Source organism: Nicotiana tabacum, chromosome 7 (assembly GCF_000715075.1).
Source record: "Nicotiana tabacum cultivar K326 chromosome 7, ASM71507v2, whole genome shotgun sequence".
Lineage (NCBI taxonomy): Eukaryota > Viridiplantae > Streptophyta > Magnoliopsida > Solanales > Solanaceae > Nicotiana > Nicotiana tabacum.
The window spans coordinates 124,302,077-124,320,531 of record NC_134086.1 but is presented as its reverse complement, the minus strand read 5'-3'; the positions used below and the strand labels follow the sequence as shown (position 1 = coordinate 124,320,531).

General features: G+C 33.4%; 1 protein-coding gene and 1 long non-coding RNA gene across 3 annotated transcripts; both read right to left on the bottom strand.

The window, feature by feature from the left end:
* Window positions 1–3,139: 3,139 nt before the first annotated feature.
* Window positions 3,140–11,265, bottom strand: LOC142161840 (uncharacterized). Its single transcript, XR_012693512.1, has 2 exons — window positions 11,143–11,265; window positions 3,140–3,721 (listed from the first exon to the last, which is right to left on the bottom strand). It is a non-coding gene; the product is annotated as an uncharacterized LOC142161840 (long non-coding RNA).
* Window positions 11,266–11,845: 580 nt separating this feature from the next.
* Window positions 11,846–16,382, bottom strand: LOC107764407 (uncharacterized). Of its 2 annotated transcripts, none has more exons than XM_016582972.2 (4): window positions 15,916–16,382; window positions 14,988–15,337; window positions 12,926–14,906; window positions 11,846–12,103 (listed from the first exon to the last, which is right to left on the bottom strand). In XM_016582972.2, exons 2-3 carry the CDS (start codon window positions 15,332–15,334, stop codon window positions 12,935–12,937), a joined length of 2,319 nt encoding a protein of 772 aa, XP_016438458.1. In that variant the 5' UTR covers window positions 15,335–15,337; window positions 15,916–16,382; the 3' UTR covers window positions 11,846–12,103; window positions 12,926–12,934. The 2 variants fall into 2 exon arrangements, with proteins under 2 accessions (XP_016438458.1, XP_016438459.1); XM_016582973.2 differs by having other exon boundaries at window positions 11,846–12,379; window positions 15,916–16,303.
* Between the last annotated feature and the right edge of the window lie 2,073 nt (window positions 16,383–18,455).

Genomic DNA, 18,455 nt, shown 5'->3' with positions numbered 1-18,455 from the left:
TGAATTTTTTTATCTTCTTTTAACATCTAAACTTGGTACACGACCTCCGAACATGATCCCGGTTTAATGCATTGGGCTTTTACTTAGACTTCAAAGCTCCAAATTGATCGATTTAGCTCTAAATTAACTTTTGAACTTGGGATCACTTCCTGCAAGGCATAAAACACACACTAAGTGTAATTCACTATCATTTGAGCTTAAGCACACATAAAAATGCAGTAATTGGAATGTAATACTACAGCTAAAACACGAGTTTCTATCCTCACATCACTCATCTACCAATAGTGAATGCATATCCACTTGTGGATTTAGAATCAGTTGAATTGGTGATCCAATTTGCATCACAGTATCCCTCAATCACCGCAGGATATTTACTGTAGTGCAAAGCAAAATCCTGGGCATGTTTTAAAAATCCCAAAACTCATTTCATCGCCATCCAATGAGATTGACCTGGATTACTCATGTACCGACTCAATTTACTTATATCATAAGTTATATCTGGTCGTGTACAGTTCATGATATACATTAAACATCCCAACACACGAGCATAATCCAATTGTGATATGTTTTGGCCTTTGTTCTTTTCTTGTGCAAGATTCACGTCAATTGGAGTCTTTGCAACCTTAAAATCTAAGTGCTTGAATTTTTCAAGTACTGTCTTAATATAATGAGATTGTGACAATGCCAGACCTTGAGAAGTTTTATGGCTCTTAATACCTAGAATTAAATCAGCAACTCCCAAGTCCTTCATATTAAACTTACTAGTTAGCATACGCTTAGTCACATTTATGTTGGTAATGCCATTACTCATTATCAGCATATCATCCACATATAAACAAATAATGACTATGTAATTTGAAACATTTTTAATGTATACACATTTATCATATTCATTTATCTTAAAACCATTTGACAACATTGTTTGGTCAAATTTCGCATGCCATTAATTGGGTACTTGTTTAGTCCGTAAAGGGATTTAACAAGTCTACGTACCTTCTTTTCTTTACCTGGAACCACAAACCCTTCAGGTTGTTCCATGTAGATTTCTTCCTCCAAATCTTCATTTAAGAAGGCCATCTTAACATCCATTTGATGAATTTCAAGACCATAAACTGTAGCTAATGCTACTAACATTCGTATGGACGTAATTCTTGTAACTGGAGAGTATGTATCAAAATAGTCAAGACCTTCTCGTTGTCTATACCCTTTGACCACATGTCTTCCTTTATATTTATCAATAGTGCCATCATCTTCCATATTTCTCTTAAAAATCCATTTAGAACCCAACGGTTTATTTTCAGGAGGAAGATCAACCAATTCTCATGTATGGTTATTCAACATGGATTCTATTTCACTATTGACTATCTCTTTCCAATAAGAAAATTACAAAATCTGGTCCAAATTAAGTAGATGTTCTTTGACGTTTACTACGTCATGGATCATCATGATTAAATATACTTTCACCAATCGACTCACATTACTTTTTATACGGATATATATTTTCAAAGAACTCAGCATTATTTGATTCTATAACTGTATTATTATGAATGTCGGGATTTTCTGATTATGAACTAGAAATCGATATGCTTTACTATCAATCAACGGTTTTCGGTCCTATTTTTACCCTTTTGGGTTTAGGAACTTGCACTTTTGCCAAACATACCCACACTTTGAAATAATTCAAGTTGGGCTTCCTTCCTTTCCATTTTTCATATGGAATCGATTGCGTTTTGGTATGGGGTACTCGATTTAGTATCCAGTTAGCCGTAAGAATGACTTCCCCCCACAAGTTCTGTGGTAAATCAGAACTTATCAACAATGCGTTCATCATCTCCTTTAATGAACGATTCTTTCTTTTCGCAATCCCATTGGATTGGGCGTGTAAAACGGCGTTGTTTGATGAATAATTCCATATTCTAAACATATTTCTTCAAAAAGAGATTCATATTCACCACCCCTATCTCTCTTTATCATTTTGATTTTCTTGTTAAGTTGCGTTTCAACTTTATTTTTGTATTGCTTGAATGCGTTTATTACTTCATCTTTGTTATTAAGTAAGTAAACATAGCAATATTGAGTACAATAATCAATAAAAGATATGAAATACTTCTTTCAACCGCGGGATGGTATTGACTTAATTCACAAATATCTGTGTGAATTAAGTCTAAAGGATTTGAATTTTTTTCAACTGATTTATAAGATGTTTAACATACTTAGATTTTACACATATTTGACATTTTAATTTGTCGCATTCAAACTTGAGCAATACTTTCAAATTAATCATTTCCGCAAGGTTTTATAATTGACATGTCCCAAACCTATATGCCATAAATCATTTGACTCAAGTAAGTAAGAAGAAGCTTAAATTTTATTATTCTCAACGACCATTACATTCAATTTGAAAAGGCCCCCAGTGAGGTAAATTTTTCCTACAAACATCTCCTTACTTATTACAACCTTATCAGATACAAAAACACACTTAAACCCGTTCTTAACAAGAAGTCCAACAGAGACAAAGTTCTTCCTAATTTCGGGAACATGAAGGATGTTGTTCAGAATTACCACCTTGCCAGAAGTCATTTTCAGAATTATCTTGCCATATCTTTCAATTTTGGCCGTTGCAGAATTTTCCATAGAAATCGTCTCTTCGGGTCCAGCGGGAGCATATGTAGGAAACGCTTCTCTAACAGCACAAACATGGTGAGTGGCTCCAGAATCAATCCACCACTCCTTAGGATTTCCCATCAAGTTGTATTCAGAAAGTATAACACACAATTCATCAATATCTTCGTGCTTTTCAACTATGTTTGCTTAACCCTTCTTCTTGTCTTTCCTTGGATCACGACAATCTGCAGATTTGTGTCCAGCTTTCCCACATTTGTAGCAATTTACGTTGAACCGCTTCTTGCTTGGGTTGCTTTTCGGTCCAGAAGCCTTCTTCCTCTTTCTATTATTTTCAGGATCATCCTCAATAATGTTTACTCCCATTATTGTTGAGTTTTCACGGCCTTTCTTTTCAGCAACTTTGTTATCCTCTTCGATTCTCAACCGAATAATGAGATCTTCAAGCGACATCTCCTTGCATTTGGGCTTCAAGTAGTTTTTGAAGTCCTTCCATAAAGGAGGAATGCTTCATTGATGACACAAACCTTAATGAAAATTTTATTAGTAAAAATAATATAATTAATACTTTCAACATTAATATTAATTCAACTTATACTTTTAGCAAGGAGATCGTGAATAATCACTTGCAATTCCTGGACTTGGGTAATAACAGACTTGCTATCTACTATTTTGTAGCCCAAAAATTTAGCGGCAACGAATTTCTTTAACTCGACATCTTCAGTTTTGTATTTCCTTTCAAGCGCAATCCACAGTTCTTTTGATGTCTTCACATTACTATAGACGTTATACAAATCATCCTCCAGTCCGCTAAGAATGTAATTCTTGCATAGAAAATCAGAATGCTTCCATGCCTCAGTCACGAGAAAGCGATCATTGTCTGGAGTTTCGTCGGGCAGAACAGGAACATCCTCCTTAATGAACTTTTGTAGACTTAAAGTCGTCAAGTAGAAGAACATCTTCTGCTACCACCGCTCGAAATCAATCTCGGAAAATTTTTCGGGTTTTCTTGCCGGTGCCAATGCTGGTGTTGTTCGGCTTGTCGATGCATTAACAGTCACCATAGGAATAGTATGCTTTCCGTTGTCATTCGTCATTTCTATAAAAGAATGACACAAACAAACGTTTAATAAAATGACGTAGATTTTAATCTCCAATGGAGTAGAAAATCACACGAAGGCTTTAATCTCCAAAACGGGAGTTGAAAATCACAAAGGTTTTAGTCTCCAGAACAGTGAATATAACACAAATACAGAAAATAATTAAGTTCCTTAAGCTTGTTAGTAAACTGTATTTGTAAAATAATTCCGGAGAAGATAAAATAACATATAAACAGAAATATAGAAAAAACAGAATTTAATCCGAGCCCACTGAATTCACAATATTTCCTTAAGGAACTTAATCCCCTCATAGTATCCGAGGTTGTGGATTATTTCCTCCCAGGATAGAACAAATTACACACTGGTATAGCGGTACTTCAAAACCAACTGTTCGGCAAACACAATGATCGGTAGCAAATCACACTTATTCTTGTTTTCTTTGTAGTTAAAATAATGCAGAAGAAAGGAGGAGAATTCAAAATTTCGCATGGAAAATCTGAGAGAATGGACTGCTATTTATAGCCAACATGTTGAGTTCACAAACAAAGAGGTGCAACTCTTCAGAGGTCAGTTATGATTGTTCACATAAAAGGCCATAACGTAAATGGCCATTTACGATAATTTACGCAAATTAAAATATTAATTTTCCGTTACAAAAACGGATATTTAATAATATTACGTTAATATTTACTATTAACAAATAAATTTGGTCCAAAAATTTAATTAATCAATTGACCAAACCCGAAGCCGAGCGACGACGGCAGCGCGAGGCTTGCCTTCTTCTTAACTATTTAAGAACTAAAAAGAAGAGCAACTGTATATATATTCATCAAAAGTCTTTTCCTCCTCCAATATGAGACAATGTCCCTTTGTCAAGGAGGCAAACTCAAATATTTCATTTTCCCTCCATTTCACCCTCACCCTCTTTTAAGCTAAAATAAGCTTAAAAAACTCAACATGTCTCTTCTTAGAAAAAACACACTTACCACTTCTTCAACAAATAGCTTTTTAAAAAAAAATAAACTTTTTGCTAAAATTTCTTGAGGAAACTTAAACAAACATATTTTTAGAAAAACTCTTTGCAATATATCAACGAGTTTTCCATGAACAAAACGCCACTAATTGTCACATAATGCACTACTTTTCCATATCCTGATTATTTTTTTGGTTTATTTAGCTTCCTAGGCCTATCCGTTTGATCAGTTTTGAAAGTGAAACAAAGAAATGATATTAGTTGAATAGTATTAATTACTCGAAAATGAATTACAAAAATTTATACGTTCTTACGTTTCAAAAAATTTGGACAAGTAATCTGATCACTCATAGGAATTATTTTGCAATCCAGAAATAATAGGTCAAGTTGATAATTAAAGTTGAAGAGTCCATAGACTTGGTGCTAGCTCATTATAGCTAGCTTTTAGAACATGTTTAAAAAAAAAAAGAGACGACCGATAGCGTTCTTAAAAATAAAATAGCGAGTTTAAATTACCAAGTATTTGGTAAACCATTTTTAGTACATATTGAAGAAGATTTAAGACAGCACATCACCATATATACAAGTGTTCTAGCCAAGCAAATGTCAATCTCATGCATTTTTTCAAGGAGGCAGACCATCTTGCCAAATTAGCCACCATCAAATCTAATGGCTCCTACTTTTACTCATTTCAACCATTACCAAGAGGGGCCAAGGGACCTTTTCAATTTGAGAAATGGCAAATGCCAAGTATTAGAAATATGATAATGACAAAAAAAAAAAAAAAAAAATACTTGTACATCTCGTAGAGGGGTGGTGGATGGTATAGTTGATCCCAATCCCCTTGAGGTAATGGTTTTATGGTTTTTTACAAATTTATTTTTAGTTTAGGCAAAATTAATAGGCAGCCCCTTATACTTGGCAATATTTTTCATTGAACACCTATACTAGGGATAATACCTATTGAACACTTGAAGTGCAGGGGCAGATGCACTTTAGTATAAGCGGTGTCATCCCATACTGCTTTGCCGAAAAATTTACTAAATATTATTAATATGTACGAAAATATCCTTATAAATAAATTAAAATGACACCATTTTATGCATTACATCTCGCTAGCTCTCCTGGTCAAGCGCTTCTCCTTCTTATAGAGGTCTTGGGTTTGAACTGCGGTAGTTTCATGTCGTGTTAACTAAAATTTTGTGTGGCTTTTCTTCTTAAAAATATGTATCATCGAGGGTTGAACCGTTGACCCCTTAGCTGGTGAGGGCAAACTAAATAAGTGGGTCACACTAGAGCTTGGGGCACAACAACAATTTTTTCCTCTAAGTAGGTTCCATGGTAACTGGCAAATGTCATACTATTTTTTTCTTTCCATCTTTTTCTTGGGCGACGATGAAGTTGGTCGAAACCAATTTGCAAAGTCAAATAGTGAAAGAGTTTTTAAGTGAATGTTTAGTGTTATATATAAAAAAGATAGTATTTAGTATTATTTCTAATATGAATATTTTGAATACATTTCAAAAAAGAAAAACTTGTCAAGAAGGGATACATGAATTCTTTTTTTCTTTAATGAGATTCGAATTTTGTTATTTTAATGTGCATTGTTACAGTGATGCGTTTATTTGTTGATTTCTTTAAATGTCAACACCGCTTACGATATTTTTTGCGTACGCCCCTATTGAAGTGAACACAAATTATGTCAATTAGGGCATCTCCAATTCTCCCCCATTTCTTTATAATGCAGCCTTTTTTTTTTTTTTTGTGCCAAAATGTGGCTCCAATGCTCCCCCATTTTTACCCCAAAAATGGGGGTTGAATAGTGTTACTCCAAATTTGGAGTGATACTATTCATCTCCTCCATTACTATTCATCCTTACTTTATTATTATTTTTATTATTTAACTCTTTTAATTTATCTCTTTATATATACCTAATTATGTTTATGTAATATCTTTATAATATTAATTTTATATCTTAACTTTGGCGTATAATTTTGATAAATTAATTTTCGTACATTTATTATTTTTATGTAAAATTATAAGTTAATTTTATTGGGAATGTCCACCTCCAAAGATAGAAATGGTAGTAGATGAAAATCACCGATTTGAGCAATTTTTAGCTCGACACAAAAAAATTAAGAATAAAGATGCTCATTTTGTACTTCATAATGCATTAATAGATCATTTAGGAGGGCATACTAGAGGTGAAAGTTGAATATTTATATAATATTTAATCTGAATTTTACTATAATGTAATATGTATTTAATTATCTTGTATCTCAATGATTTTACTTTTACTTAAATTATCCGTTAATATATATAATATATAATATTTTCTTACAAATTATATTATTTAAAAATTTATGGTATAATATAATTTTATATTTAATTATATGTGATGAATATGTAAAAAGAAAAAAAAGATAGAATTTCTTTAATAATAGAAAAAATAAAACTTAAAATAAAAGATAATAATATATTATTGAAAAAAGAGAAAAATATAAAATAAAATATTCTTTTTGGGAGTAAAAAAAGAGTTATGGTTAAAGTAACTTTATTCAATTTTGAAGGAGAAAATGGAGGGAAGAGTTGGAGATGGCCTTAGACACAAATTTTGCAGCTCCCAAGTCCCGGCAAACAAAATGGTGTGTAAATCACTTGCTCTTGACGTGGCAAATAAAACCAATGAGAAGAGAACACGTAACAAAAAAAAGCCAAAACCGAAAAAATAAGAAAAGCAAAGAAAAATATGAATGTATACAAATTTCCTATATTTTTTGTGCTTTTTTCCATTGAAAACATTGATTAGAAATATGAATGTATACAGATTTAAGCATAAAAAAGAGATTATTTGAAACCATCAATATTTTAAAGGGAATTGTTCACCATCAGGACCTCATAGGAAAAAAAAAAAACTAAAGCTCAAATTTTCAGCGAGAACTCATCTCCTTCTTCGTGCTCTTTTTTTTTTTTTTTTTTTTCTTTTTTTCAAATCTAATAATACGATATTTTGGATTGAACTGATGGGTATTTTTGTTTGTGATGGCAGGTTATTTGAGACCGTGTGATGATTTTTGTAAGTGAAATCCATGGCAGTGCAATAAAAGTGGAGACTAAGGGTGTGTTTGGTATAACGAAAAATATTTTTCGTGGTAAATATTTTTCAAGAAAATGTTTTCTTGGAAAATAAATAGTAATCTTATTCATTTTTCGATGTTTGGTACGCAAATTAAGGAAAATGACTTCTCAAAAGTATTCATAAATAATTTAGATATAATAAACATGAAGCCATAAACTTTCAAACCAACAACCTTCCGAACCCACAAATTTCATAAACTTTCGAACCACTAAAATTTCAAAACCGCGGAATTTCGAACCCGTAAACTTCCAACACATAAACCTCCGAACTCATAATTTTGGAACTAGTAAAATTTTGAACCTTTAAACCGATAAATAAAAAAAATTAAAACTGAAAAATATATTTATATTTTTTTCCGGGGAGAGGGGGAGTGACAGTAAAACGAAAAAAAATAAAAATTTATATTACAAAAAAAAGTAAATTTGGGGGGGGGGGGGGTTAGGGTGAGTGGTGGGTGGTACAGAAAAAACGAAAAAATAAAAAGTTAAAAATACAAAAAAATAAAATTAAGGTAAAATAAATAATTTTGTTTGCGGGAGGGGGTGAAAGGGTAGTAGGGTGGGTGGTAGCAGAAAAATTGAAATTTGAAAAAAAAAACTTTTTTTTGGAGAGATTGGATGGGGTGTGAAAGTTTGAGAAAGAGTTTTGGAAAATATTTTCCCTTCTCTTACTAAGGAAAACATTTTCCAACAATTGGAGAAAAATGAGTTTATAAGGAAAATATTTTTCAAAATATTTAAGCCAACCAAACATGAGAAAATTGAAAAATATTTTCGTTTCCTTCGTACCAAACACTCTCTAAAAAGTGACGGAAGTGAAAGAGTGGAACTAGATTTGGGCCCGGGGTTTGAGGTGGTGCCACGGTGGCGATGCAGTAGAGTATGGGAGGAGTTGGGGGCAGAGAGTAATAGAGGAAGATAAAAGTAATTCTGTGGTTCCCTATTTCTGTTGAATTTAAGTGATTTTACTGTTAAAAAAATTTAGTGTTGGCTGTAAATTTTTTGGTCACATTGAATTTGAAAGGTGGAGCAGCGACTATGGTGGCAATAGAATGGAGGAGGAAGGAGATTGGAGAAAAAAAAAGAAAATAATGCCTCTCACACGCTTCAATAGCCGTGTGTTACATACATCATGCCATGTCAGCAGTTTGAGTCTAATTGGCATAATTTTTCTTCACTTCAAGTATTCAATAGGTATTATCGTTAGCTTAGGCCATCTCAAAGGCTGCACCAAATTTTGCACCAAATCCAAATTTAGTGTAAAATTTGGTATTTTTTTGCTCCAATGTAACACCAAATTTTGCACTATTATAGTGCAGGAATAGATTGCACTAAATTTGGTGCAACACTATTCATCATACTAAATTTGATTTATTATTATTTTATTCATCTTTTTATGTTTTGAAGTTTTAATTTATCATATATTGTGTATATAATTAATTTTTATATTAAGATCTTTATAATTTTAATTTTATATCCTATTTTTTGATATATTAATTTTTGTATATATTATATTTATATAAAATTATAAGTTAATTTTATTATTATTATAATTGTATAAAGAGAAATATAACCATTATTTAAAAATAAAAAATGCAAATGTAAGATATCCAATGTTGCTAAAATTGAAAATTGAAAACTAAAATTTAAAAAAGAATTAACAATACATAAAATTTAAAAAAGAATTAATAATACATAAAATAAAAATACATTATAATTAAAGTACATCAAAAGAGGATACATTAAAATTGAAATTACATTAAAAAAAACATAAAACATAAGTTTAGTAATCCCCTATGTCATTTGCAGGTGCACCAAAATTACCAAAATACTGAGAGAACGAGGTAGAAGATTGTTGTGCTTGTGGTTGTTGAAATTGTTGACTTCTTTTATAGATTATTCGTTTTTGTTCTTGTCGCAAAAAATTCACAAAGATTTGGATCGTCAATGAAATTCAAGTTCGTCAATTAAATTTGACTATGATGTAATATTTATTTAATTATCTTTTATCAAAGATTTCACTTTTAGTTGATTTATCCTTTAAAATAATTTTGTAATAAATGATTATATAAGTGGTGAATGTGAATTATATATAATGAATATGGAAAAAAGAAAAAAGAAAGTATTTGTTTGAAGGAAATAAAAAATGAAATTTAAATAGAAGATAATAATATAATATAGAAGAGAGAGAAGAAATATTATTTTTTGGTGTAAAAAATGGTGTAATGGTTGGAGTAAATTTAGTGTTACACCATTTTGGTGTGAAATTTGGTGTTATGGTTGGAGATGGTCTTAAGGGCTCGTTTTGTTCGAGTGATAAAGGATAACTAGTTTCAGGATTAAATTTGAGATGAGTTTATCCATGTTTGGTTGGGATAAAATAGTGGTATAATTAATCTCAGTATTACTTATCTCATAAGGGCTCGTTTGGTATGAGGGACAAGGAATAATTAATCCTAGGATTAAATTTAAGAAGAGTTTATCCCATATTTAGTTGGGAGAAAATTGTGCTATAATTATTCTCGGGATTAATTATCCCGGGATTGTAATGCTTTTTTATCCCTATGAAAAGGTGGAATAACTAATCCCGGGATTAATTATTCCCGCATAATTAATTCCGGGATAACATCTTTCCAAACAAACAACCCCTAATTGTAATATTTTTTTTTATCCCTATGAGAAGGTGGGATAACTAATCACGAGATAAATAATAATGAAATAACTTGTTTTCCAATCAAATAACCCCTAAATGTTCTAGTAAAAAATATTGACAAGTTTAAAGGGTTGCTTATGTATTATGCTCTAGTTTTATGACCCTTTTCTTTATTTACACATGATAGATTTACGATTTACATGTAAAAGATATAAAAGGCTATATACTTTCTTAATTTCAAGATGGTAAATGGTCATGAAAGCCTATTTCCTCCTTAAAATACAAAGTATGTTAAATAACAACTACAGACATGGAGTAAAACGTAAAACCACCGTAAGTCCCAGACACAAAACTACTTACAAGATGAATTATGACAATACATCAATATTGCTTGTACACAATCTTGCACATGTCACAGCGAACAAATTAAATATCTTGTGATCATTTCATAATTTTAGCAAATTACCTTAAGGTATTTTTCAAGTTCCTGGGCATTATAGTCAGAGAAATAAAACACAAGAAAAAGAGGGTTGTCGAGGGAGGAGAGCCAGGGAAGAGGCAGTGCATAGAATGGGCAAGCAAAAATTGCACATCTCATGCTCTACCTCGTCCCTGTCTATCCTCTCCATCTTCCATATTCCACACCATATTTTACCTCAATAGAGACTCCCTTTGCCACTGCCCTTTACCTCAATAGAGACTCTTTGTCAATGCTTTCCATAGTAGAAGTATATAGAATAAATGAAAAAATCTTTTCTTGAAAATTGCCAATGGCCAAATGGTTAATGCAATGGCTGCTTTATTAAGGAGTAAAGAAAGGCAAGATATAGTCATAGTACAAGTGTTAGTACTACTAAGGAGTACAGACATACGACTTCTCTGTTTCTAAGTTTCAATTATATGCCTCATTGTACTGCAGATTTCGGGTTGTAGTACAAAAAACAAAGTTTGCCCAAAACCTTCTAGATAAAAGGTCCTTTAATAATTTATTACGATTACAACTCAAGAAAACAATGTAGAAAATCTTTTTTCTTTCCTTTTTTTTGATAAAAAATGTGAAGGTAATCTACCAAGAGAATGAACAGAAATTAGTTTTTTTAATAGGGTCATGGGATTTCTTGATCATTTCCCCTTCCTTTCTTTGCTTTTATAGGTCATTGATAAGGAACCTTTTTGTAATACAAGCTATTTTATCTATTATTATCTATTTATCAACTAGCATGGTTGGACCAACCTCTAGTCCAGAACAACTAGCAACTGAATTTAAAGGTATTTGATGATGACACAGCAAAATGCCTATATATTTCTTACTGTCTGCTCTTGAAACAAGTACCACAAACAGAAAAACAATTGAAGGATTGCACTTTAAGTTTCACGACCAGAAGTCGCGTTTTTTTATCACTAATGATGAAAACCTGAATGTAGAATTCACCACATTTACATTACAACAGAGGGAGACTAACAAGAGAATCAAATATCCTCGTTTATGAGTCACTAACATTATTCTCAAACAACTAAATAACTACCAAGAACCTTAAGTTAGAAGTACAGATGGGAAGAATGATCAAGAAAAGGAATTTTCCTCCCAATGCTGGACCATTTTTTTGTCCATTGACCTGAAAGAAGAAGAAAAAAGTTCATTAAGAAACATAATCAATTTTGCCACTCCCAAATGAGGCTTTTCGGCACAGATATTTATTTAATTATAAATTCAAATTTTCCCCAATGCATCTCAATCTCCTAATTATCTTGTCCAAATGCTTATATTTTCATTGGACGCCATTTCTTCCAATTTGTTTTCACTTCTTAACAGCAAGACGTCTCAACAATTTGAGACCATCTGAATGCAAGTGGTGTAACTGTTGTGAAGGGCACAATATACGAGGATCAGCCTGGTAAAATTTATCCATGAGATCCAACATAAAAAATAAACAAATACTTCAATTTCAAGGTTAATTCATACTCAATCATCAAGGTCACCCACAAATAATCTTTTTAGGTACATTGTCAAGCTATACAAGTATATAATCGCATATTGCGGCAACAAAAGATACATAATGACTGTATGTATGCTCCAAGTTGTTCAGACTTCAGAGAAAATAAGATATTTTCTTGGGGAGAAAATGCAATGCTAGACCTCTACCATTTGGTCTTTCATTCTATTATTATATAAGTTATTGTATTGACTTGAGTCATTTTCCAAATCATTTACATACTGGATTGTCGAACTGAACCAAAATTCTAACCTATTGCATTGGCAACTTGTTAGGCAGCTTACACAAATAATACATGCGAATAGCAAATTAAAAAAAATTGTATACATGTATAAATAGATAACAGCACCAATCCCCCCCCCCCCCCACCACCACACACACACACACACAACAAACAACAACCCATAAGACAGGAAAAATAATAACAAAAAATAAAGTAGATACCTGTAGAGCTTAACTTTCCAATAACACCTCTTTGCAAGTTGATTTATTGTGGCCTGTACCCTTGCATCTACTGCATTGGAGTTGACGCCTAGTTACTTCATGGGAACCCACCTTCTTAGTAGTTGGCCTCCCTGGTGGACGACGGGTGGGAGGAGGGTTTACTGTTACGGCAGCTTGAGAAGCATCCTTTTTTTTGGGCCTTTCTAAGCTTGGAATTGGATGTATTGATTCTGAATATGTTGATCTATAACTATCAGCAGTAAAGTATCTGGCACAATAGTCGTATGGATCACGGCCAAGGCAAACCATGACAGCTATTGCGTGGCAACAAGGTAAACCAGTTAGCTGCCAACCTCTGCAAGTACAATCGCAATGGTCAACATCAACAAAATCTACAGTATCCCCTCGTACCTCAAATTTGGTACCACTAGATGTCAACACTTGAAGAGAACTAATATTTAGGCTTTCCTTCTCTAGCCTTTCCTCCAAAGATGGAGTTAGCCTTGTCACCCACTGATTGGACTCATTCCGCCGGGTATAAATGAGCTCCATAATCTTACCCCTTATTGCATCAACCATCTGAGTGATTGGCAAGTCATGAGCATCTGATACCCAACCATAGAAAAGCTCTCCAAAGTTTGATGTCATGTGATTATATCGCATCCCACGGAAGAAAGCATTTGCCCAATTAATAGGCTCACTTTGCATTACCCAGTTGTAAGCATCTACTGAAATACTTTTTATGCTATCAACACACCTCTGGAAGCCGTCAGGCTTTGATGCATAAGCTGCACCATAAAAATCCTCAACCAAAAGGCGCTTGACTTCATGAGAAAATTGGCCTCTCACATCTCTGATAAGTTGTTCAGAAAGATAGCGTAGACAGTATCCATGAAAGACATCCTCGCCCTGAAATATTTCAGCAATTGATTCTCTAAGGCCCTTCTCTCTGTCTGCCACAAAAGTAATACCACTACACATTGACAATGCAGTTCTAAGCTGTAATAGGAACCAACTCCAGTTATCATCAGATTCTGCGTCTACTATGGCAAAAGCAACAGGAAAAACACCGTCATTCCCATCAGCAGCTGTTGCTGCTAATAGAGTGCCTTGGTATTTAGACTTTAAGAATATACTATCAAGGAAAATCAGGGGCCTGCAGCCTTGTTCGAAGCCATAGAGTGAAGCATGAAATGATACAAATAGCCTATGAAAGCTTGAGTCATCCTTTGTAGTGAAAGTTGCAAGACTTCCAGGATTTGTCTCCATCACTTTTTCACAAAAAAATGGCAGCTGACTATATGCCTCCTTATACGAACCTTGAAGCTGCTCTTTAGCAATCTCTTTTCCACGCCATGCCTGGAAATAATTTAACTGGATGCCGTATTCCTTTTGTATGTCATTGACTATGTCCTTTGGCTTGTAATTCGGGAAAACTTTCAACTTCTCCTTTATAATACTAGCCACCCAACTCCTCGTTGCCTGATATCCATTAGTAACAACAGCCCCTTCACATGTATGTGTAGGATTCATTTTTTTAATGCAAATCAATTGGGTGGTTGACAACCTTGATGCATGAATTCTCCATGGACAGCCCTCTGCTTTGCATTTTACAGTAACTCGATGACTGTCATTCTTCTTGTACTTGAAAGCAAATTGATTTGCAATAGCATATTTTCGCAATGTCTCACGAAATTCATGTACGCTATTAAACCTTTGACCCACACCAGTTATATCATTCTGCCACTGCTGAGCAGCTTTAGCATTCTTTTCGTCATAATTAGCGGCAACAAATGAAACAGGAACAGGCATTTCAGATTCTATCCCAATTGTGTCGTCAATGTTGTTTGTATCACTTACAACATCAAAATTGGCATCAAGCAAGAGGCCAGGCTCGTTGGGGTCATCCACGATATCCTCCACGACACTAAGAGGAGCGTCAACAGGGATCGCCATTTCTGATAAAGTCGTTCGGCTTGACCTGCAACACAGTATATCCCCATATATTTCATCCTTTAAAAAGGGAGAATTCTACATATTTAGGCAGCAGCAAGGAATCTACCTACTGCCAGGCATGTTTGAGAAATCAGGATCAACAGCTTCTTCAGTCATCACATAGATCTCAGCAGAATCAGAGTCACCATGGAATTTGATCATGCGCTTAAGGTCTTTGTCATTGGAGATTGTTATAAGTGTCTTCCTGTTTCCAGGAAGAAAATATTTAACTGACATGGTAGCAAGGCTGAAGTTGAACATCTCAGCTACCTCCATCTTGAAATCATTATAGTTCATTTTGTCATCCATTTCCATAGCATGAGCATCTCCACCTTTATACGAAAGGAAACCGTCTTTATCAGTCTCAAATTCACCACCTGACTGACATATGGCTATAACTCGCTTCCCAGCCATGACCTAAAGCAACATTCACGAAACAAATATAAGATTAAGCGCCAATTGCACACATCCAGCCACCAATAAAGCATTAAAATTTCGCTCCCAAAATACCTCAGAGAACCAAAAAGAAATTCAATCCCGAGGAAACAATAAGTCAATGAAAAGCCTTAACATTCAACAAACAAGTTTGAAAAGGGAAGTGATTTAAATTTGTATAACCAAATTAAGGACCAAACATCTACAAATGCAGAAACTAAAACCCATAATTCTCGTCAGTATTTATGAAATATCTGCAGGTGAAGATTATGCAACCTTAAACAATACAAACAGTGTGCCATTTGGGGAATGCTAAACCAGTCTTAAACTCCAAAAAGCTAGTAATTATTTCCCCAACATATGTTACAAGACAATCCAGATAAGCATCTTATACAAAAATCAAACAAACCCAACATAATTGACAAGATTTCCCAAGATAAAACACACAAAAATTAACCACAGAATCAAAAACAAAAACCCAATTGAAGAATAACGGTAACAAACACAAAGCAAAACCCTAGCCAATAAACAAAGGGGTAAAAAACATGAAAAGACAGTACCTTTATGCCTGGGAGATGAAATCTTGAAGTGGGTATTCAAGAATGGCACAAAATTGTTACAACCTGCGAATTGGAAAAGGACAATAGAATGGGAACCTGGAATCTGCATAAAAAGGGGAATGAGGGATTTGAGGGGAAGTATTTTAGTAGATAGAGGAGAGTGGTGATTAGATTTGGGGGTGCATCCAGTTATGGAAAGATGGCTATGTTAAGCGTAACAATATAAAAACGTGGCTGCCTTCCACCATCCAATCATACTGCGTATCACTGAGGCCTACTTTTGTACTTATCAGTTTGACCCTCTCCTTTTAGTACTCCCTCTCTTGCCAAAATTCCCATCTCCAATGGGCTTTGGTCTCTTTTGTCGCACGGCCACGCCATACATACCAAAGGCAAAACATGGTACATCAATTAACTTTTTCGTCTTTTTTTAGCTTTGCACTTTGCTTGCAATATTTTCAAGTGTATCCTAAGAATCGAAGGCACAGCTAACCACTAATTAGACATGTTTTTACTTTTTAGCCATCGTTTAAAATATATTTACTCTTTAATCAGTACTTGATAAATTTTTACCTATTCTGACGAAAATACTCTGTGCTAAACATGAGTGTTGTATAAATATTAAGGACATGGTATCCTTAACTTCATGAATGTTGTGTAAATATTAAGGAAAATTGTCATGTATTTGCATCTTCAATTGTTAAACTTTATCATGTCCTTAACTTCATATGTGCAGTGTAAATGTTAAGGACATGACGTCCTTAATTTCATGTGTGCAATGTAAATGCTAAGGATATCATGTCCTTAATATTTACACAACACTCATGAAGAAAGGGTACAAACGCCTTTTTATATTAAAAATACATGATAAAAACTAAATACCATATTAATAAGTGGTTATCCGATGCCATTTCTACCGAATCGAACTCATGAGTATAAAATTGGACTACACAGTGAATTGTCAACTGCACCTAGTAGGAATGGGACATTATAACCTTTCATACCTTATCTTAGTTTTATTACTAATTAACTCCACTTTATGTGAGTTTCACAATAGTTGATTTCATATATTCCGATTTTAAAAATGTTTTGCGATAGGTTGATAGTTACTGAAAAATAGTTATAATATCGTAATCCTCTAAACATTTGTCGCATTGATGAAGTAGCAAGAAGTGGTAGAACCATAATTTTTATTAAGATGTGTCAAAATATAAAAATATTAGGTATACCAAAAAATTAGGGGGAGTCAACATATAGTAAATATACATAAAACGAAAAAAATTATTTAGCAATACAGCATAATTTTCCGATGAAGGAAGGTCTAATGTGGCTCTGCCACTGGTAGCAAGTAAAACAACATATGTGTTTTAAAACCTAAGAGGTTGGCTACAATATTTTTGATGATTGGAGTGAGAAGTTAGAAATAATGACTAAAGCAACAGATAGTTATATAGCAAATTAGCAGCGGCAGAAGATGGAGAAATTTTTGAAGTGTATTCAAGAGCCAATTGAAAAGTTAAGAAAGCAACAAGCAATTGTATCAAAACCTAAGGACACGGGAAAGGGAGATAAAAATGCTAAAGCTGCCTCTTGGGTCCAAACGTACACGCAAATATATGTATACGCAGTCAACAAGTAATAAAGTGACGAGAAAGTATCATTTTCACGAGTATTTATCATCAATTACTGCCTAAACTAAACGAGTTATGAGTTATTTGTTCAAGGAATTTTGAGGAAGATGATTGTGGGTTTACTAACTAAATCACTACAAAACTAATAAGCAACGAAGAAGATAATATCACAAGTAGAGAAAACAAACACTTAGAAAGAATTCAATGAGATGGGAATATTTCAGGGTTATAGGATTAATGCCTCTCCTATTGCGTTTTTTCGATTGATTTAATCACTTGATTTACCTAATTTGTTGATTAGCAAGGTTTATTTTGTTCGTGAAGTTCTTTAGACACTTTGCTCGCCTATTCAAGCCAACTCAAGACTATATGTCTATAGAATCGGAATTAAAAAGAACGCATGTGTATTTCCTATATAAATAACCAAGTAAGGCAACTAGAATATGTCTATCCTAATTGTGAATCTATTCTTCGATGCCCAGATTCAAGAACTTATCTATTCAATCTTATATGCAATCTATAGTTTCCACTTTCGAGTTCAACTATAAATTCGTAGATAGTACTCTTTTGTTAGCTACGCAATAGAATAATTAAGTGCAAGATTGAATAAATAAAATAATATGATAAGATCAAGCAATATTATCGACAGTCAAACTACAATAGTCAATAACAACCCATAACCCCAGAAGAATGAGGTTTTTAGTCACTCATGTTCATGAGAATACTCAAAAAATTATTTTTAATCATAAAAGTTATGAATACTAGATGGAAGATGGAAAATGATGAATTCTATGCTCTGTGTTTCTTTGCCTTTTCTTGATGAACTTAACAAATGCGGCAGCAGTAACATTTTTGCATGGAACATCATCACACTTTCGGAAGCTGACGTAGACTAAGAGTCCACCAAAC